Here is a 22,202-nt window from a genome sequence, read left to right on the forward strand (position 1 = left end):
CACTTAGTAAGAGTTTCAGCAGCAAGGGAAATCTATGTTCGCCTAATTCAAACATCAAAAAGTATAAGATGTTTAGGTAACATCCCTTCCTCTTCTGTGTCCACCTTCTCAGCCCACATTCCCCAACAGGAAGCCACTAATTATTAGTATAGGCTTTTAGATTATTTTATACATTCCCGAGATAATACAGACATATTTTTCTCTGATTAACATTTTTCTGCACCTTTATTTTTATTTTTTTTCCACTTAATACACCTTGGAGATTCTTCTATAGCAGTGGTTCTCAACCTTTCTAATGCCGCGACCCTTTAATACAGTTCCTCATGTTGTGGTGACCCCCAACCAAAAAATTATTTTCATTACTACTTCATAACTGTAATTTTGCTACTGTTATAAATCGTAATGTAAATATCTGTGTTTTCCGATGGTCTTAGGAGACCCTGCTAGCGATTCATTAACAGTAGCAAAATTACAGTTATGAAGTAGCAAGAAAAATAATTTTATGGTTGGGGGTCACCACAACATGAGGAACTGTATTAAAGGGTCGCGGCATTAGAAAGGTTGAGAACCACTATTCTATAGTGATAATGAGACCACTCAGTGAATTTAGAGTGGTCTCATTATCACTATTCTCATAATTATTAAGGTACAATTTACATACAATACGATGCACCTTATATGATGTGCAATTAGATGAGTTTTGATAGAAGTAGAAATGCAGGGTCTTATGGTAAGGGCATAATTTAATTTTTTAAGAAACTTTTTCAAAGTGGCTGTACCAGTTTACATTCCCACCAACAATGTATGAGAGTTCCAATTTCTCTACATTCTTACCAACATCTAGAATTGGTACCAGGCTGGTGTGTTCAGTGGTTGTGCATTGACCTATGAATGGAGGGCCCCAGAGACACAGTCAAGGCTCTGGTGCATTCAAAGGGGAATGTGATGTCCTTTGGCAAAGAGAAGAAGGTGCTTTAAAAGAATCTGTACTCGGCCAGAATTTGGTTAAGCTTTCCTAGACATCCAACATAAAAGGTGGAAGATTTTTTAAAACCATCTTATTGAAGTACTGTTAGTTATATTTTCAGGAAAAAAATGTGTCCTGAGTGCCCAGCTCAATGACTTTTCACAAAGTGAATCCACCCTTAAAACCTGCACCCAGACCAAGACACAGCACACTGTCTGATCCCCCAAATCCCTTTGTTGGTCTGATCATGACCTTCCCCATAAGTAACCACTATTTTGACTTTCATCACCATTGATTAGCTTTGAACTTCATGAGAATAAAATCATGCAATCTACACTGTTTAGCCTCTGACTCCTTTCACTCAATATTATGCTAAACATGTGTAGTTGTAGCTCCTAACTGCTGTATAACGTTCAATTGAGTGAACATAGCACAATTCATTTATCCATTCTATTGTGTTTTTGTTAATTCTCACCCGAGGATATTTTTTCATTGCTTTTTTTAGAGAGAGAGGGGGGAAGAAACACACAGAGAGAAACATCGATGTGAGAAAGACACATCAATTGGTTGCCTCCCACACGGAGGTGCAAGAAAAAGACTCACTCCAGTTTTGTCATAGGATGGAGGTTTATTGGAAGGAAACACCAGACAGGCTCCCAAGGAAGGGTCTAGCCATGAGGCACTAAAAAGAATGGGAGCTCAGACCAAGAAGGGTCCCAACCACTGCTAATGGAGCTCACTAGGCCTCCCATTTCTTCCTAACCTGTTAGGTCCGTGCTAATGTCTCATTACTCCCCATGTTTCTCAATACAAAGCCCAGAGCAGTGGGTTCTTTGTTCTTCCCACCATCTGACACCGGGCTATCAGGAGAGTCACTGGCCTACCCAAGAACTGGCTCCCCTCAGGTACTGACTTCCTGGGAGCACATTATTCCTTCTTGGTGACCCTCATTCATCTTAACAGCCCCTGGCACGAGCCTCCAGGAAGAGGACGTGAACTCACTGGATCATGGAGAGGAATGTACCTGGAGCAAAAAGAAGGATGCTGATGACATTGTGTCTGCTCCCTAGGGGTGAGGAAGTGGATGGGGGCACCTCTTCTTCCAGAGACTAGATCTGGCACAAGATGTCTGCTCAGGCAACCCCACTGCCTGGCATGCCCTCTCCCTAGGGACCATCAAACCTTCTTGATTTCCTCAGTCTTAATGTTTGAGAAGGACTGCTTCCTCCAGGAAGCCCATGACCAGGGCATGCCCTTCAGCAGATTGGCACTGAGGTAGAATGTGCCCTGCTGGCAGCATTCTCATCAATGTCAAAAGTCTCAGGGATGAATCTATAGTTGGGAATAGAATAAAAACTACATTTCCCAGAATCCCTTGCAGCCTCAAGTGGCCATGTGACTAAACTCTAGCCAATGAGAAGTGAGTGGATATGACATGTGCAACTTTCAGTTATATCCACAATGGGAATGGTGTACCTTCAACTTCCACTCTTCTTGTTGGAGGGAATGTGAATGCAGTGTGGTCATTGTGAACCCTCACAATCAAGATAAGCTAGAAGGATCCAGAGCACCAGCAATTTAAACCACCATAACATACCCAGACAAATATGGGAGAGAAAAATAAAATTTTCTCAAGTTGAAGTTACTGTATTTGGTCTCCTGTTAGAGCACTTAACTTATGTTCTAGCTAGTACAGAGTACTAGTACAGTGTGAGGATGTAGAAAGTGCCTCTTCTAATCCATCCAAACGGTCCAGAATGGGCTTGGACAAGAAAGATGTGAGGAGGAAGTATATTGGAAGATAAATGGAGAGATGAGATCCAGAGAAAAGAGAAGGAGAAGTGGACAACATGATCAACTCCTTTTTCTTCAGCATCCCCCAAGGTCAACACCCTCCTGGGTATATTAGGGTTCACCCCCTACTCTCACCACCTATTTCTCTTGGGGGCAAGACGTTTGGAATCAGGTCATAGATCGTTAGATGTCACAGCATTGTATTCACAGAGGCGGTCAGGATCCAATGCAGCCTTGTTTACCAGGACCAAGTCATCACAGATTCCATTGGACTCCTCCTCCTAAGGGCAGGCAATGCCACATGGTCAGCTCAGGGGTGGAGCACAGGATGAAGTCCCAAATGTGGCTGCATCAGGATCCATGAGTTTCCCATAGAGAAAACCCTGGTCACAGGAAGACTCTGGGAGATGTCATCACCTGATCCCTAACTCTGGAGGGCAGTCCCCCAAACCCCAAGCCTTGGGTAGAGGTCTCAAGGGAATTGGTGAGAATGTGCGTGGCTAGAAGCCCTGTCCCACCAAATGGATTATCTGCAGAAGGGGACACATCAAGGGGAAGAGGAAATAGATTTTCACTCTTGCCCAGGTGATGGGCAGGAAGATGCCAAAACACAGGTGGTGTTCCAAGATGTGTCTTGAAAGTGGAGGTGTCGCTGCTAAGTTCAGAATGTCTGCCCCAGTCATCCAGCCAGCCGCACAGCAAACACATGGCTTCTCTCTGCCCTGATCAGAATACGGCTCTCCCTATCTTCTCAAGGGGCCCTGGATCTCTATATTCTCTCCCCCGTCTCCCCCTACCCCCAGAAACCAGCCTATAAATGAGAGCAGTCTCTAGGGGCCAGCCCTGCACTGTGGGGTAGCCGGGCATTATGTCTGTGTGTGCCCACGTGGTGGTTAGATACCTGCACGGTGTCCTTCTGAGAAGCCATCTCCAACGAATTCTCACCCACACTCAGCTTATGAAAACGTCTCCTGCAAGGGCAAGAGTGAACTCAGAGAGCCTCTCCTCTCCCTGCCGGTCCCCATTTCCTTCACCCGCCCTACATGCTTGTCCCAGACTTCTCACTGCACCAAGCAGTGGGGAGCATTGTGGGGAGTGGGGTTCCTTATCTTTCTTCCTCCCAGCCCTTTCTTCAGCACAGACAGGGTAGAGATAAGGAAAGAAGAAAACTACAGAAAGGTGGATTTAGAGATAATTCTAGAAAGGATACCCAAATTTGGAACGTGGGAAGGGAGAAGGACAGGCTAGAAAGTATGGAGCCTGTGAATTTGGTAGGAAGGACATGGGGGAATGTTAGGGGAAAACAGAGAAGGGTGAGGTGGCCCCATCCACCCTCCAGCTCTGTACCCACCTCCAGGTGTAGCAGGCTCCCAGGACCAATAGGAGGAAGAGGAGGCCAGCCAGCAGTCCCAGGAAGCCGAGTAGGTTCTGGAACAGATGCAGGCGGTGCAGGGCTGGAACACAGGGGATAGCTCAGGAGACAGCTATGGCTCCAGGCCTTCAAAGCTCCTTTCCAAGTGACTTTCCCAAGGTGAAACCTTTTCTAACTTTCACTTTATGTCAGGAGGGTCCCCATGCAAAGGAGCTTCAAGCAACCAATCTAGACTAGACAGACAAGCTGAAGCAATTCAGGGAAAACCTCAGAAGGAAGCCTTGGGACCTGAGAGCCAGGCCTTGTGTAGGGTAGTCTGGGAAATGGAGCCCTCCCTCACCTCTGGTTCCAAAGTAGGTGGAGGCAGAGGCAGAGCCCAGGGCATTGGAGGCAGAGCACACATATTCCCCCTGGTCACTAGGCCTCAGCTTCTCAATGTCCACCCTCAAGGCATTGGGGGTGGCTGAGACATGGATGTGGGGCTCTGCTGGAGTGCTCAAGGGCTGGCTGGAGGCCACCACTCGACTGCCAAGGTGGAGGGTCAGGCTGGCTAGGGGCTCGCTGTCCACTCTGCAGTCCAGAATACCCTGGATGCCACCCTCAGGTTCCACAAAGACCGTCATGGTGGGTGTCTTGGGAGGGTCTGTGGGAAGACAGAGAATGTGGTGATTATAGAATACAACCACAAATTCCTCTCCTCCCTGTACCCATGCAAGGTGATGTTGTTGCTTCTCCCATTAAGAGCCTATTTCCTCACTCCTTGACTCGCTTTGACCACTGGAAGGCAAGAGTGACATTGTGTAACTTCAAGGATAGATCTAAAAGTCCTCACAGCTTCTGCTCTCCTCGGAATACAAGCATGTGGGAAGCCCAGGCCAGCCTGATGGACACATGTGGCCCAACCAGCAGCCAGCCCCAACCACCAGCCACGAGGTTGAAGCCATTCTAGACCATGTAGCCACAGTTCAGCCATTAGACAATTGCAGCCACATTAAGTGAAACCAGCAAAACTGCCCAGAAAGGAATGTAAGAACAGAATGAAGAAAGTCAGAATGTAAGACGGACTGACTTTCTGGCCCACAGAATTGTGATCAAATAAAATGGCTACTGTTTTAAGCACTAAGTTTTGGGGTGGCTTGTTACACAGCAATAGCTGACTGAAACAGCATGAGGCCCTGGTGGAAAATGGAATAGAGAACCAAGATTGATGAAGGCTTATTGTGTGCCAGGCATTCTGCATGCTTTATCTCCTATGTGTCTCACAAGGTGAGGGGACTGACATTTGCAGATGAGGAAACCAAGGCACAGATGCACAAAAAGTCAATAGGAGTCCCTCAGTCCAGGACTCCCTGCCTGTGAAGTCCTTGCTCTTTGCAGGCAGAAGAGGAAGAAGACCTGAGGTGGGCATGTGAGTAGTAGGGAAACTGAGGCGGGGGGTTGTGTCACACTCACAGAGGACACGCAGCATGACTGGAGCAGAGGTGGTGGTCCCAGTGGGGAGCTCAGCCCGGCAGTGGTACACTCCAGCTTGGGCACGGGACACGTAGGAGAAGGAAAGGGTGGGCACAGGCTCTGCATACAGTTGCCGACCATTCCAGAACCAAGCGAAAGTGGAGTTGACCATGGGCTTGGGGCCACCAGGAAGGTGACAACTCAGGTTCAGCGCTGCACCCTCAGGCACATCCAGGCCTGGTTCGGCCACCACACGCACACCTGCGGGCCAAAGACCAGGAGGTGGTTGGGGATCTGCAGGCCTAGGTGGGATCGGAGGGGGATCTGAGAGGCCTCTGTGCATTATGGGAAGTTCTTATCTGACTTGGAATCTGAGCCCCAAAGGTGGCACTGTGTCCCCATCAGACTGAGATCTCTGAGAACAGGGCTATCTCTCATCCTCACACTAGGGACCTCCAGTGCAGGGCTGTGCCGCCCTTTCTCACCAAACTAGATGTTCTGATGGATGAGGCTGTGTCCTACCCTCAGATTGGACTCCCCAAGGGTGAGACTGCACTTCCTCCACTTCCTCCACTTCCTCCCTCTTCCCACCCAGGTTTCCCTGGCCGGCGGGGGGGGGGGGGGGGGGGGGCGGGGGGAGGTCTGTGCACTGTTCCCAGACTGTGCTCTGTGAGAGCAGGGTTATGTCTCCTCTGCTCCCAAGCTCTTCTTGGGCATTGTTACACCTCCCCTCTCATAGGGAGCTCTCCAAAGGTAAGATTGTTTCTCCCTCAGGCTGGGCAACCCCCTCTAGTGGGAGCTATCCCTCTTCCACTAGATCAGGCGAAGCTGTATCTACCCTTTCAAGCCAGTCAACCCCCCTCCACATGGACTCCGACCCCACAGCACCTGAGCCCGTCTCCTCCCGCATCACCCACTCACCTTCCGCCTGTAGCTGTCCTGTGGTGCTGACTGAGCCCAGCAAGTTGTGGGCCTTGCAGACATAGGTGTTCTCACCACCTGAGGGCACATCTTGCACCTGTAGCCTCAGGGCGTTGCGGGCCACCTGGACATGGCCTGTCCCCGATGCCAAGCCTTGGACCCCGTGGCTGGTGGCCAGTACCTTGCCATCCCGGGACAGGGCCAGCTCGGCAGGTGGCTCGCTGTCCACAGTGCACTGCACCACAGTCATGGGGCTGGCCCTTGAGTCTCGGAAGGAGGACAGGACAGCATCCCGAGGAGCATCTGGGGGTGGGCAGGGCATAGTTGGCGTCATTGCTTGGAAATCCTATACTGTCCATTGTCCACCCTCCTGGCATTGGGGAGGCTGAAGCCTCTGGACAGTCATTTTCTAGAAGTGCCACCTTTCTCAGGAGTCCAGTGGGAAGATTCTTCAGACAGGGACCCAGGGCCTCTTTCCTCACCATCTATGTCCTTCTTTCCCCAAGTGCCCATTCCCAGCCCACTGCAATCCTGTGCCCACCCCCATCAGGGCCCAAAAGTGCCCTCTACCACCCTGGGTACCCCTATCCGAGGACCCCTGCTCACAGAGGACTTGCAGGGCTGCAGGTCTGGAACTGCGTGTGCCCTGGGCATCCTGGACTTGGCAAGAGTAGGCACCGGCATGAGCCCGCGTAGCCACCGGGATTGAGAGGGAGGCAGAGGGCCCTTCCTGCAGCCAACGGCTGTTGTGATACCAGGTATAGAGGGTGGGTGGGCTGGCAGCAGGGTCCTCACAGGTCACTGTGATGGAGGCCCCCTCAGGCACAGCGGCCGACGGAGCCAGGGTCACCTGCACACCTGTCCCAAGGAGGCCAGGGTCAGCAGGGCCCAGCCAGACACACCAGAGTGGATCCCACCCTGGTGGCCTTGACCTGAGCCCTGCCTCACCCTCTAGCCGCAGTTCCAGGGACGTGTTGACCTGGCCCAGAGGACTGCGGGCCAAGCAGCTATAGCGACCCTCATCCCCGGGCCGGGGCTCCCACAGCTCCAGGCGCAAGGTGTTGGGCACAGAGGCTTCGGCCGAGGAGGCCAGGAGGCGACCAGCATGGCTGAGGGCCAGCTGGGCGGGTGGGTGGCTGTCCACAGTGCACAGTAGCAGGGCCAGCCGCCCACCACGACTCTCCAGGAGGTAGGTCAGGCGCAGGCTGCGGGGTGCATCTACAGGAGCACGAAAGGGGTGGACAGAGTTCAGAGACCACAGCCATGAGGCCAGTTTGTAGGTGCCATTCAAACCAGAAGGGCCCAGGCCTCCCACCCCAAGTGCTTCCACTCGCTCATCTGGGGCATTGCTGCTCTGCCCAGAGGGAACCTATCTCCATACCTGTGCCCCTCCCCCCCGCCCCACTCCCCGCGCCCGACTCTCATGCTCCTGTGAAGGGCTCCATCAGCTGGCTGAGTTCTGGTACTGAGTTCCCAGGTTGGGCCTCTGGCCATGCCCTGACCCCTGTAGGCTTCTGTCATTCCTTCCAGCCCCACCATGCCATCAACCACTCACAGAGGACATCAAGGATGACAGGTCTGGAGACGCGTGGTGCCTGGCCAGGGGTCACCACATCACAGTGGTAGGAGGCAGCATCGGTGACTGTGACATTGGGCAGGTAGATGGAGTGGGCACCTGGGCGCTGCTTCCCGTCTTGGTACCAGGTGTAGGTGAGTTGAGCCTTGTGCCTGGTCCACACAAGGCAGGTCAGGTTCACCGGCTGGCCCTCCTGCACGGTGGCCTTTGGCCACACCTGCACACTCACAGCTGGAGAGAGGAGGGCACGGAGACACGACACCAGTGAGGGTCGTGAGGCTGTGTAAACAAGCCACCTGTCTCCATGAGGGAGGGACGCCCCTCGGCCTCTGGGGGCCACAGATGGCCCACCTGTGAATGGGCTCAGAGGTGGAGCTTGGTAAACAACTCATCATCTCTCAGCTGATCCCAAGCAGAGCCTGCGGAGCCCTCCCTGGCCCTGGTGGGGAGCACATGGGAGAATACAGGCCTCCCTGGCCTGCTGTGGTTTCTCCTTGAGCACCCCTTCTGATTAGTTTTGTCCATGGGGCACCCACATAAAATTCGGTTTTTAAAAAAGCTCTTCCATGAAACCCAAGTTTGGAGACTGCTGCTCTTAAGAAGGGTGGGGCCCTGACCGGTTTGGCTCAGTGGATAGAGCGTCGGCCTGCGGACTGAAGGGTCCCAGGTTCGATTCCGGTCAAGGGCATGTACGTTGGTTGCGGGCACATCCCCAGTAGGGGGTGTGCAAGAGGCAGCTGATCGATGTTTCTCTCTTATCGATGTTTCTAACTCTCTTTTTTTTTTTTTTTTTTAATATATTTTATTGATTTTTTACAGAGAGGAAAGGAGAGGGATAGAGAGTTAGAAACATCGATGAGAGAGAAACATCGATCAGCTGCCTCCTGCACACCTCCTACCGGGGATGTGCCCGCAACCAAGTTACATGCCCTTGACCGGAATCGAACCCGGGACCTTTCAGTCCGCAGGCCGACGCTCTATCCACTGAGCCAAACCGGTTTCGGCCGATGTTTCTAACTCTCTATCCCTCTCCCTTCCTCTCTGTAAAAAATCAATAAAATATATTTTTTTAAAAAAAAAGAGAAAGGTGGGAATGGAGACTATCCTTATGTCCAGCCCTCTTGCCTGTGCCCAGCCTTCCAGAAGTCTCTCCAAGCAAGCTTCTCTCCTCTTAGAGGAGCCACCCACCCACATACACCCCCACACTGACCCTGGGCATCAAAACTGGCTGAGGCTGAGGTCTGGCCGAGGGTGTTGGTAGCCTCGCAGGTGTAGACTCCCTCGTCCTCCAGCCCTGCGTCGTGGATCTCCAGGCGCAATGTGTTGGGGGCCACAGCCACCGTTAGCCGGAGAGAGCTGCCTGCCAGTTCCCCCACGCCTTGTAGGGTGGAGGCCACCAGGCGGTCCCCATGGAGCAGGCGTAACTGGGCCAAAGGGTCGCTGTTCACACGGCACAGGAGGAGGCCCAGTCGCCCAGGGCCAGTGTCCATCAGGGTGGTGAGTGAGGCCTGGCGTGGGGCATCTACACAAAGTGGGGAGTGGTCAGGGTCTGGCCAGGTGGTCCCTCATCTAAGGCTCTTTCATGGAGGCAGAGCCCAAGACCCGGGGATCAGTATCCCCTCCCCAAGCCACACCCTTGGCTCCTTCACACCCCAAGAAACAAATGCAGTACAAAAGCACTTACAGGACACGTGGAGGCTGACCGGGGTTGCCAGGCTTGTGGTGGCTGAGCCCGGGGCCTGGGCTTGGCAGTGGTAGGCCCCAGCTTGGCTCAAAGTTATGGCTGCAAAGTGGAGTGTGGCCGAGGTCGACTCCTGGAGGGGCTGGCCATCCCGATACCAGCGGTATGAGGTTCCTTCCAGAACCTCCGTGGGTACCTTGCAGCTCAGGACCACGGCCTGACCCTCCTGGAGCTCAGGCGATGGTGACACCTGGACCCAGGCTCCTGCCGGAAGAAATCAAGAGCCAGTGAAGACCCTCTGCCATATCCTCCCACAGTCTGGGACCGGGTGTCATCCACACCAAGACTGCGTGACCCCAAACCTGTGTCCCTGAGCCACAGCTCCCCCACCAAACCACTGCCAATTTCAACCCATGCCTTGGTCTCTCCTGCTCCCAACTTCCCTGCATGGGTCTCTCCTGGCCTTTTCCACCTACCACCTTGAGGTATGGCTTTGCTCTGTCAATCACATCTCGCCTACCAGAAGGTGGGCCTCTCGAGGGTCCAACGCACTTATATGACCTGCAACCCAGTACCAGGCACAGTGCTTGCACGTGTTAGCTCTTGACAAATGTTGGTTTGACACCATAAAGCACTAAATCCTGCCAAGGGCCATTGTCCTGATCATGAGTTGAACTCAGCATGGGTGACTGAGGGCTTAGAAGGGGAAGTTAGCAGCTGTGTGATCTTTTCCCTCTAGCTCTCTCTAGCCAGCTCTGCACCCAGGCTCAAGGTCATGAGAGTCCAGGAACTGGAGACTAAGCAAAGGGCAGTTCCTAGTGCCCCCTGGGTCTAAGGCAGGATGAGACCGAGCTGGGGGTGGGGGAGGGGTAGATGGAGGGACAGCTGGAGTGGTGACTGAGAGCACAGGCTATGCCTGGGAACAGAACCAAATTAGTCCCAAGCTAGCAGGGCCACCTGCTAGTCATGTGATCAGGAGCAAGCTTCTAAAGCTCTGACCCGCAATTTCTCTGCCTATGAAATGAGTATAATAAATAAGAAAAGATGTATAGAACCAAGGCCCAAGGCAAATGTTCACAAATTGATGTTTGTCATTGTGAGAGAAAAATTGTGTGTTTTTCTTTGGCTTTTGTAACATTATGGATATTAACTTTCCTTTTTCCTAGCTTATTCACATAGGGAGAATTTTTATAGAAAAACTAGAGGCCCGGGGCACAAATTCATGCACGGGTGGGGTCCCTCAGCCTGGCCACTGGAGGTTGGCCAGCCAGCTTCCTCCCCATCAGATCGGGGCCAATGGGGGTTGCCAGCCAGCCTGGGGGGAGGGAATGCGGGAGGTTGGCTAGCCAGGGAGATTGGCTGTGGGAGTGCACTGATCACCAGGGGGAGCTCCTACGTTGAGCGTCTGCCCCCTGGTGGTCAGTGCACGTCATAGCAACGGGTTGACTGATCGTTTGGGCATTTGGTCATTTGGTCGTTCGGTTGCTTAGGCTTTTATATATAGATACGTGAATATATTCTTATGCATATGGGCACATCTGTATATGCATATGTGTGTACATACACACATTGGTGTGCATATATTACACATGTATATGCATAATGTACATATATATTAGATTTTGTATAAGATACTTATTATCTAACAAAATTATACAATTACATAAGAAGTTATCTGTCAGAAATAGCTGCAATCAAGCAAACTGCCTTGTGCAATTGCCACTACCTCCTAATGGCTGCCATGGTTATTACAGGTGAAAATGTCTAGTTGGAGACAAAGGGAAACCTCCGTGGGTTGGTGGAAACTGTCCAGAAACCATGGCTGAAAAAGACCTCACATTCTTGCCTGGCCAGAATGGTCCCAGGGCATCTGTTTCTACCACATCGCCAGAGGACTGACACTCACCTCGGACCTGGAAGAAGAGGGAGGTGTTGGCTGATCCGAGGACATTAGTGGCCTCACAGCGGTAGCTGCCAGAGTCCCCAAGGCCCAGGTCTCGGATCTCTAGCTGCAGGGAGTTGGCCATGGCCTTGGCATGGAAGTGGCCACGGGATGGGAGCTGGGGCCCCAGGCTGGTAGCCAAGAGGTGTTCCCCATGAAACAGGGTCAGTTCGGCCAGTGGACTACTGTCCACAGTGCAGACAAACACAGCCATGTGGCCCTGGTCCACGTCCAGGAGGGCTGACAGCTTTGGAGGATCCGGGGGATCTGCAGGAACAGGGAGACACTGAGGCCACCCCCAGCCCAGCTCACCACATTCCAGCTGCCACATGTGTCCCACTGCCCCCGCCACACACAGTCCCAGCCCACCCTTTCCCAGCCCAAGCCACATTTTTGTCTCCCCAAACCCAATCCAGCCTGGTTCCTCCCAGACCAACCCTCCAAGTGCCAATGTTGCCCTTGCCCATCACGCACAGAGCACACTCAGGACCACGGGGGCGGAGAGCTGGGCACCAGCCTCAGAGAGGACGCGGCAGGCGTAGAGAGCAGCATCTGTTCTGGCCACAGGCAGCAGCGTCACAGTCTCCAGGGGGCCCTGGGTCCACAGTGCCCCATTCCGGAACCAAGAGAAGTTGGCAGGGCCTCCACCGGCTTCCCGTCTAACACTGCAAGTCAGGTTGGCACTGGTGCCCTCTGGCAGTGTGTGCGACGGAGTGATGACCAGGACCGTGGCTGGAGAGCAGGCAGCACAGGCCCCCTTGAGACAGGCCTCACTTTGACTGCTTCCCCGCAACCCCGGGGGCCACTGGTCCAACCTCCCAGCCTGGAGGGGGGAGGAAGGAGACCCTCGGGAGTGTCCACTGGACAGGGGTGGGAAGCAAACTTCCGCAGCTGAACAAGGTGGTTCCACTGGATGGAGCCTCTTGGAGCCAGGGTTTCAGCAGAATAGGGATTCAGCGGAATTGTGGCCCCTGACCCTGTGCCACCATTCCCCACCCCGACTCACCCTGGGCATCGAAGGTCACTGAGGAGGAGGCGTTGCCCAGGGTGTTGCTGGCCTCGCACAGATATACACCCTCGTCCTCCAGCACGGGGTCACGAATCTCCACACGCAGCAGGTTAGGAGCTCTGTTGACCTTTATGCGCTGGGAACAGCCCCCACACGTGCTGCACCTGCCCCCTGATATCAGGGAAGTAGCTACTAGATGGTCCCCGTGGAGCAGCCGCAGCTGGGCAGGGGGGTCGCTGTCCACATGGCACTCCAAGAAGCCTCGACGGCCAGCCCCGAGTCCCACAGCATCGGGGTCCAGCCGGGCGGTGAGGGTGGGCCGGCGTGGGGCGTCTGCAGGGAGGAAGAGCAGGGGCACTCATGGAAGACCTCAGCCTCTGCCAGGGCTGCCTGGGATCCCAGAAAACACTGGACAAAGGCCTGGGCTCAGAGCTGCCACAAACAGCTGGGCACTGACAAGGACAAGCAGGCCAGGGTGGGAGGGATCCAGCCCCTACCCTCAGACTCAGCCACACCCTAGGGCTGCATTGAATCTTCCCAAGGGAAGAAGGGTGTTTTCTTGGGGGAACACAGGCACCGTGTGGGCTAGCAGTCACTTGCCTAACTCCCATGTGCTCCTGAGCAGGGCGCCCTCATAGCAATCCCTATGAATCTTGCCTCTGCTCTCTCTGCACCCCATCCCTTCCCCCAGGATTCCCCTTCCCCTTATCTCTGGTCTTCAAGCCAGCTCTACTTAGGATAATAGACAATGCCTAAAGTGCCTCTTTCTAGAGGCTTCTGGAGATGGGTGGTCAAGGACAGCCATCAGCAGTGCTTCCACGTGATCTCACCCTGACACTCGAAAACCCCTAAGAGGTGGCTGCTCTTCCTGACAGTTCCAGGATGCTGCTCCTGCTCATGTCAGGGGAGGCTTTCTGGAAGCTAAGGGTGCCCTGAATATTGGTGGGCCCCTCAGGCTAATCTGGAACATCCACTGCTGACCAGACTCAGTTCCTGTGCCGAGAGGTTCTGCTTTCATGTCTCTGGGGGCCTGTGAGGGCACAACCTATGGGGCGTGTGCACATACAGTATATGGGAGTATGGTGTCCCACGGCCCAGCTCAGGAGGATGAAGCTTGGCCACGGTGCCCATGGTGGGTTTGAGGCTAGGCACAGAGGGCTCTACAATGTCTGGGATTGGAGATGGGCCATGGGGAGGTTTAAAATCCCTAGCCTTGTTCCCCAAATTGTAGCCCTGGGTGGAGAGGTCCTTGGTGCCCAAGCCTGTGGCTGCCCTCCTGATCTAGACCCTGGGCAGGACAGAGTCAGGAGGCCGAGAGGAGGGAGGGATGGCTGGTGGACCCAGTGGCCTGATCCTTCCTCCCCAAGACAGGCAGGGGCCAGTGGGGAGGCTGCTCACAGAGCACCGTGAGGACGGCAGGTGGGGAGGGCCCGCTGGTGCTGTGACTGTCCTGGGCGCGACAGTAGTATGAGCCAGCATCGGTGCTGGAGGCCGCGGGGAGCAGGAGGCTGCTGCTGGGCCCCTCGAGAAGCAGGGCTCCGTTCAGGTACCAGGAGAAGCGGATGTCAGGTGTTGGGCTCAGGCCACTCCGGCAGCTCAGCGTCACCATCTGCCCTTCCACCACCTCTGCTGCTGGGCTGATGAGGAGGTGGGCTGCTAGCAGAAGGAGACAGGGAGGCTCAGCCCACTGCACATCTGTGGCCCCATGCCACCCACTGCCGGAAGCCCTCCAGCATTCCCCCCACCCTGACAATTGTAAGTAGGTCTGGGCTTCGTGCCATCAGCTCTGTGAATCTCTTGAGAATCAGCAGGGTTTGGCCTTGGCGGTCCATTCTGACCTATTGATAATAACTGGCTGCAGCATGGCTGAGAAGAATTCTGAGCTGGAACCCAGGCTTATGTCAAAAACCTGGCTTGATCCATTAGCTATGTTTGCCGTGGCCTCAGAATGAGGGAAGGGTAGCACAGGTACCAAGAGTTGAAAGAACCTACCCTATTGTGCCTCCTGCCTCTGACTCCTATCTAGCACAGAACCTGCCCCAAACGTTTGATAAATAAGAAACAAATGAATGCGTATGAGGGACCTTCCAAGTTCAGAGTCAGAACATACACAAAAGGAATAAGACAACCTGCCATGTTTCCCTTTTTGCCTTGACTTCCATGAACCTCCCACGTTGGGGTATGACTGTATAGCCCGGGTCCTTGACGTGATTTTTAGGATCCAGCTAGCTCAGCCCCTCAGTTGAGCCCTCTAGACTCCGAGGAGGAAGAGGCAAGAGCAGGCCTCCTCTTTGAGCTCCCTCCCACCAGCCCCGCAGGCCATCTTACCATTGGCTTGGAAGTCCAGGGTGGAGGACGCGTTCCCATAGGAGTTGGTGGCTGTGCATGTGTATTCCCCACTGTCGGCTAGCCCCAGGTCTCGGATCTCCAGGCGCAGAAAGTTGGGGGCAGAGGAGACACTGAAGCGTGGGCCACGGTCATCCTTGCCAGAGGTAGAGGCCAGGACAAGTCCCCCGTGTGACAGCACCAGGCTGGCCAGGGGCTCACTGACCACGGAACATTGGAGGATGCCCACCAGCCCCGCCTGCATCTCCAGGAAGGCAGTTAGGTGGGGAGCAAGGGGTGGGTCTGTATGGAGAAAGGCCTGTCACCCTCAGACAGGGGCACTCCCTGGATTCCCCTTTATAGTCTACTAGTAGCCTTGCACAAGAATCCGTGCGCCAGTAGCTCTCTGCCGCCCTCCTGTAGCTTTCCGCCTGCTGTCCCGCGATCCTATAGCTCCCCCCGCCCCCTTCCCCCCTCATAGCTTGCTGCCCTGCCCCCTCCTGTAGCTTTTTGCCACCCACTTGTAGTTCACTGCCCCACCCTCCTGCAGATCCGTGATCTGGTGTTATGCAGTTAGTCGTTACGCCTCAAGGCATAACGGATAATTAGCATATTCCTATCTTATTATATAGGATAACCCCTGTACCTCCTTTGTCCCATAATGCCCTGGGAGATTGAAGGGAGACCCCAGCAGCTCCTGAGTACTGGCTGAATAAATTTTTGTCCCTGGGCTGGGTAAAGCACTTCAGTTGATCCTTGTGGTGACCCCAAGAGTGGGAATCAGGAACCCTACTTTAAAGATGGGGAGCCCTAGCCAGTTTGGCTCAGTGCATAGGGCATTGGACCATGGACTGAAGCATCCTGGGTTCAATTCCAATCAAGGGCATATACCTCGGTTGTAGGCTCGATCCCAGGCCCTTGTCGTAGGCAACTAATTGATGTGTCCCTCTCACATCGATGTTTCTCTCTCTCTCTCTCTCTGTCTCTCTCTCTCCCTCCTCCTCCCTTTCACTCTCTCTAAAAAATCAGTGGAAAAATATCTCTGGGTGAGGAAAATAAATAAATAAATACTGACAAAGAGGTCTGGCAGTGGACAGCACCTCACCCAAGTGACCAAAGTGAACTCTACCAGCAATGGAACACACTGACACAATGTGCCCCCTGATGTGACATGGAGACAGACACAGCATCACTGCTGTGGGGTTCCTGCCCGAGTTCCAGGCTCTGTCTACTGATTCAGACAAACACAAACTGAGGGAGGGACACCCACACAACCACTGGCCTGTACTTTTCAAGTGTCAATGTCAAGAAGATGAGAAAAGACCAAGGCACTGTCCCCGATTAAAGGAGAATAAGGAGACACGACAACTGAATGCAGCTGGATCCCGGATTGGATCTGGGACCAAAAAAAATAACTGTCATAAAGGGCATTATTGGGTCAATTGGCATAATTTAAGTATGGGCTATAGATTAGATAATTGATATGTATCAATGTTAAGTTTCCTGACTGTGATCACTGTACTGTAGTTATGTATAAGAATGACCTTAGAAAATACACTGAGGAACTTAGGGATAAAGGATATCATGTCTACAACATTAGGAATATAACCAGATGAATGGATGAATAGATAAATGATAGATAGATAGATAGGTAACATATGTGTGTATGTATACCAACAGAGTGCGTATGTACATACTAGAGGCCTAGTGCATGGATTTGTGCACATTGAAAGGCAATTAATTAGAAGAAATATTTTAGAGGCTGAGGAGGGACCGCGGGAGGGCTCCAGGGCATGTCTGGCCCTCTCGCCCAGTCCCGATTGACCGGACCCCAGCAGCAAGCTAACCTACCAGTTGGAACGTCTGCCCCCTAGTGGTTAGTGTGTGTCATAACGACTGATGGAACAGTCAAACAGTCAGACACTTAGCATATTAAGATTTTATATATAGAGATGCATATGTATGTGTTTACAGAGAGAAAATGTGTACATGTGTGCACATGCATGTGCACATGTATACATGCATGTATATGTGTACATGTGTATACACACATATATATTGTAAAAAAAGTAAGCACAAGAACCTAAATGTTAACAAATTGGGGCTTTTTTATTTTTTTATTTTCCAGGTCCACTTTTTATTTTTTAAAATATATTTTTATTGATTTCAGAGAGGAAGGGAGAGTAAGAGAGAGAGAAAAATCTCAATGATGGGAATCATTGATCGGCTGCCTCCTGCACGCCCCCAACTGAGGATGGAGCCCCCAACCTGGGCATGAGCCCTTGACCAAAATCAAACCCGGGACCCTTCAGTCCGCAGGCTGATGCTCTATCCACTGAGCCAAACCAGCCAGGGGAACAAATTGGGACTTTAAGTTAAAGGTACTGTATATGATAATTCTTTGTAATCTTTTTGGAAGTTTTAACTTATTTCAAAATCAAATTTTTTAAATCAGAGGAAACAGAGGCCCAGGGAGGTCCAAGCCTTGCCCAGGTGTGCAGAGCTCAAAGCCACCCGGCCCAGGACCTAACCTGCCTGCAGGGCCCCACCCTTTGGCCCGGCTCCAGCAGCGTCTGCCACACACTGGTTACTTACGGATGACCACCACGCTGATGGGCCCAGAGCGCTCCCTGCCATGGGCGTACTGCACCTCGCAGACGTAGAAGCCAGTGTCGGCCCTGGTAGCCGAGCGCAGCTGGAGGGTAGGGCTATGAGCATCCTCCAACAGGGCATGATTCTTGTACCAGCTGTAGCGCAGCCCGCTGGGTGCTTCTTTAGGCACGTTGCAGGTCAGCGTCGCCGTCTGGTTCTCCTGGATGGGGCCTGCTGGGCTCACCTGGACTTCAGCCACTGTGGGGGCAGCGGAGGGCACACTGGGGGTACCCAGCTGACTTGCAGGCCCAACTCCTCAGAGTCCTGGGCTTGCAGCCACTCAGCTTAATCTGCATGGTCTATATCATACCCTTCTGCAGTGGAGCCTGCTGTGTCTGTCCTGGTTGCAGGGACCCTCCTGACACCCCACCCTGCTGGGGAGGTTTGTCATCTGTCTGAGGAGGCACCTTGACCTGGCTCTCCTCAGCCCTGTAGCCTGGACCCCTTCCCCACCCTCTGATCAAGACCCAGGTTCACACAGGACTCACTGAAGATGTGGAGGCTGAAAGGGGGCGAGACTAAGGAGCCCACTTCATTCCCAGCTTGGCAGATGTAGACTCCGGCATCGTCCCAGGCTGCCTGGGGCAACCGCAGCACAAGACTCTGGGATTTGAGGGGCGTCCCATCCTTGAGCCACTGCACAGAACTGACCGTGGGGTAGCTGCTGTTCACCTGGCAGGTGAGTGTGACCAGATCACCTGGACGAATGTTCCCCTCCGAGGGGCTAAGGAGGATTTCCACAGCTTTGGGGGCATCTGCAAGGCATGATGGGTGGGGTGTGAGGTAAGGAGCCTTGGCTGGGAAGGAGTAAGCCACTCTGTCAGCACCCTGCCCTAAGGAAGCCCACCCAGATAAATCATCAGTCCCATTAGTTCCTCTGTCCCGGGCTGTGCTGAACCCCATTTTATGTTCCTAATCCCTTCCTTCGTCACTGAGAGTCTGATAATGCAATGTTTGGCCTACTGTCCAGCCCACACTGCCTTCCAGGGCTTTCTGCCTCATGACAATGTCCAATGTCCTCTGTCCTATGTGGGGGTCATGGGTACCACACTGTTTGCTTTGGTGGCCTGTGGTAGCTGTTGGTAAGGGACAAAGCACCTGATGGAGGGAGCCAAAGACAGTCGAATTAGCTCTGAGAATGGTTAACCCATTTGTGAAGAGGGCGCCAACAATACAAAGAGACTGCATTCTTTAGAATCTTGTTTCAAAGCTTCTCACGATATAAATGTGCTAATAAAAGCTCACATTTTCAAGTCCTTAATCTATGTAGAGATGAAGATAGTAGAAGCTAATATATTTGACTGGTTAGTATGTGCCAAGAACTCCTCCAATTTTCATAGCAATTCTATGAGATAGGAACTAGCATTTATTGTTACCTCCCCTTATATAGATGAGAAAACGGAGGCTCTGAGATGCAAGTAACTTGCCCAGAGTTTGCTCATTTAGTGGATGGTTATCTCAGCCTATGGACAGCCGTTGTTCTAGAAGAGGCTGCCCCATTGTACTGTGATGGGAAGATGCTCAATCAAGTGGAAACTCGGCTTTCTCCCACGGCCTCTTTGCTATGTCTGGGTGATGCCCTGATCACCATGGATGTGAGCAGTGCTAGGCCACAAAGGGTTGACCCCACCTCCGAGCATCCTCCAGAGCTGGGCTAAATCCCAAGGTCCTTGCTGCCTGACCCCCAAGCCTCTGGGTCTTTGTCTCCCCTTCTGTGCCCAACCTGGCCTCAGGGACAAGAGGTGAAAGGGAGCTTGAAGGTGGCTCTTTGTGCTTAGCAGTCTCTCTACCCCAGCCCCACCCAGGAAATCAGAGAGCACCCAGCCTTGCTGCAGGGGCGAGGGCTCTGTTTCTATGGGCTGGAGAAGGAACTGATTTTTGCTAGGGAGCCACAGCTGGGTGCTCAGTGATGAGGGCGTGGCCCCCAGCACACTCACACTGCACTTGGAGGAGAATCTCGCCCTTTGTCTTGTATCCAGCCACTGAGAGCTGGCAGCTCAAGGTCCGTCTGTGGTCCTGCCAGGACAGGGCCATGTGGAGGGTCTCCAGGTGGCTGATGCCCGTGGTCTCGAGCTTCTGGAAGTGGGAGGTGACTGAGCGAGCTGGGTCCTGGCCTTGCCACTGCAGGCTGATGGGCTCCTGCAGGCACGCGTAGGGAGTGGAGCAGTTGAAGTCCACCTCCATGCCCTCGCGAAGTTCTAACGGTGAGGCAATGGTGGGCACACTGGGCTCCTCTGAGGACAAAGACAGGAGGCTCAGGACTCCCCCTCACCACAGTTGATGCCGTCTGCTCTGCAAACCCCAGCTGAGGCACGAGCCCTGGGCAGGGGACTTCCAAGGGAAGGAGAGGTTGCTTTCTACCCCCATCCCCTTAGGGTGAATGCATGGAGGACACAAGGCTGGGACTAGCCTGGGGCTGGGGGTGGGTTTAGGACAAGGTTGGGGCTGTGAGTCATTAGGGCCAGAAGCAGCTTGGGAGCCCCTTGCAGGCAGCAGCCAGGCCACCCCACTCCTCACCTGTCACAGTGACCGCTGTGCCTGTGGCATCTACCCAGCGGTTGACATCACTGATCTCGAAACGGAAGCTGTAGGCGCCCGAGTCCTGGGGGCTCAGGTCCTTCAGCAGCAGGTTGCACACCCTGTGCTCGGCATTCCCCAGCAGCTGGGCACGGCCACGGAAGCGTGCCTCTACCTGCTGGGAGTCCCCCGAGTGGTAAACCACCTGCCGATTTCCCGAGTAGTCATAGTACCAGATGGTTGTGATGCCATGGGGCACCTCCACGTTGTCAGGGAAACTGAAGATGCAGGGAATGACGAGGCAGGACCCCTTCACGCCCTGCACAGCCACGGGACGGGAGACACCCCATGAGGCCAGGACTGAGGAAAGAACAGACAGACAGGAGAATATTGTAGGCCTGGGGTCACTGCAGAGCCCTATGATCTGCCCTATAGAAGGTGACTCAGATGGACCCCCAAACCCTGCTGTGTCCTCTGGGAGGGTCACTGCTCCCTGCCACTGTCTCTCTGTGCCTACCCTTCAACCTCAGCAGCCAACCTGTGACTAGGCACAGTCTGTCTGCTGGGCCAGCAAAGGCTGGGCTCACGGAGGCCAGACCCAGTGAGATGAGCAAGGCCAGCAAAACTTACCTGTCGAGATGGATGCGGCCAGGTGGAGAAGCTGAAGCAGGTAGCCCATAGCAGGTTCTCTTGCCTGTCCTGGTGCATAAGAGAGTGGTGTGCACTGTATTGATTGGACACACAGGGCTCCTAAGGGGCCTCCAGGCACCTCAGCCCTGAGCCTGCCGAAGGGTCAGCACTGCGTCCCCACAGGCTATGCTGAGAGGGCAGGGCTTCCAAGGACTGCTGGGGCAGCCACCAACTGGGAGCCAGGAGCCCACGTTCACGGCTTGGACTTTACCCAGCAATGCCCTCACTTGGTGGAGTGCACTAGAAAACCCTCTGGGTGTCCCTAAACCCCACCCCAAGTTCTGCTTTCTCAGCCCCTCAGGAGCACTACCCCAGAGCAGATGAACAGCTGTTTCTCCCTTTCCTCCACTTCCCTGCCCCTCCCTGTGCCTCCCTGCCACCCAAGCCAACATGAACTGGAACCCAGAGAGGCCCAGTGACTTACTCCAAGGCACTCAGCAAGAACAATGGTTTCTTACTTGAGACTTATCTCCCTGCCTCTAGCCTTACAAGCTACCATACGGGGCTGAATTGAGCACTTCACCAAAGTGCTGTCTTTAAGAGCCATTCCCTTGCTCAAAAACCTTCTGTGGCTCCCCATTGCCCAATATATCCCTAAAAGGTCTTAATTTCTTACTCCCAGCTCTGCCTTCATTCCCTGCTCCTCACACATCCACCCTGGGGCCAGTCCCATCTACACATGGGCTCTCTAGCTGACTAGCTATGTCCCCACCATAAATCATCTCTGCCTGTCGAAATTTTATTCAGTCTTTAAGGTACAGCTTGAAGGCAGCTTCTAGCTGAAACTTCCCCTTTGGGGTTCCTGTAGTCACCAGAACCATCTCTGTGCTTGCCTTGTCCTTGGCATCTTGTGAGAGCCTGGAAGGGGAGACATGTGCCCTGCAGCCCTGCAGAGCAGTCCCCAGGCTTTGCAGCAACATGCAGAGAGAGGTGTGGTCTTTGGGGTTTAGAGCTGGTGACAGGGCAAGTTTAGGTGCAACGAGGGGACACAAGGGCCCTACACAACACATACCCCACAAGCATGAGTTAATTGCCTACAGTATACAATGCACAAGAAGGCAGAGGGACCCTCTGCCATGGAGTGACCCTGGTGAGGGTGGGGGGTTCTTAGGGGTGCCAGAGATATGAATCTGAAGGGGAGAGAGGGCAGAAACACATATAACTGAAACTGTAAAACTATTAGAGGAAAACATGGATGTAAAGATTCATGACCTAGTATCAGGCAATGATTTCTTAAGTACGACAGCAAAAGTACAAGCAACAGAAGAAAATATAGATAAGTTGAACTTGATCAAAATAACTTT

General features: G+C 53.3%; 1 protein-coding gene across 1 annotated transcript; it reads right to left on the reverse strand.

The window, feature by feature from the left end:
* Positions 1–1,585: 1,585 nt before the first annotated feature.
* SIGLEC1 (sialic acid binding Ig like lectin 1) lies at positions 1,586–20,887 on the reverse strand (the record flags this gene model as incomplete). The annotated part of the gene is made up of 21 exons (XM_080684797.1): positions 1,586–3,042; positions 3,663–3,732; positions 4,113–4,215; positions 4,474–4,776; positions 5,586–5,846; positions 6,507–6,809; positions 7,113–7,364; positions 7,455–7,724; positions 8,062–8,313; positions 9,293–9,604; positions 9,767–10,027; positions 11,670–11,972; positions 12,180–12,437; positions 12,712–13,047; positions 14,113–14,370; positions 15,043–15,342; positions 17,635–17,889; positions 18,180–18,446; positions 19,629–19,925; positions 20,209–20,568; positions 20,839–20,887. The coding sequence occupies 21 exons, from the start codon at positions 20,885–20,887 to the stop codon at positions 2,935–2,937; spliced, it is 5,178 nt and encodes a 1,725-aa protein (XP_080540923.1). The 3' UTR covers positions 1,586–2,934.
* Positions 20,888–22,202: the final 1,315 nt, after the last annotated feature.

Source organism: Plecotus auritus, assembly GCF_963455305.1.
Source record: "Plecotus auritus genome assembly, chromosome: 8".
In the NCBI taxonomy this organism is placed as follows: Eukaryota; Metazoa; Chordata; class Mammalia; order Chiroptera; family Vespertilionidae; genus Plecotus; species Plecotus auritus.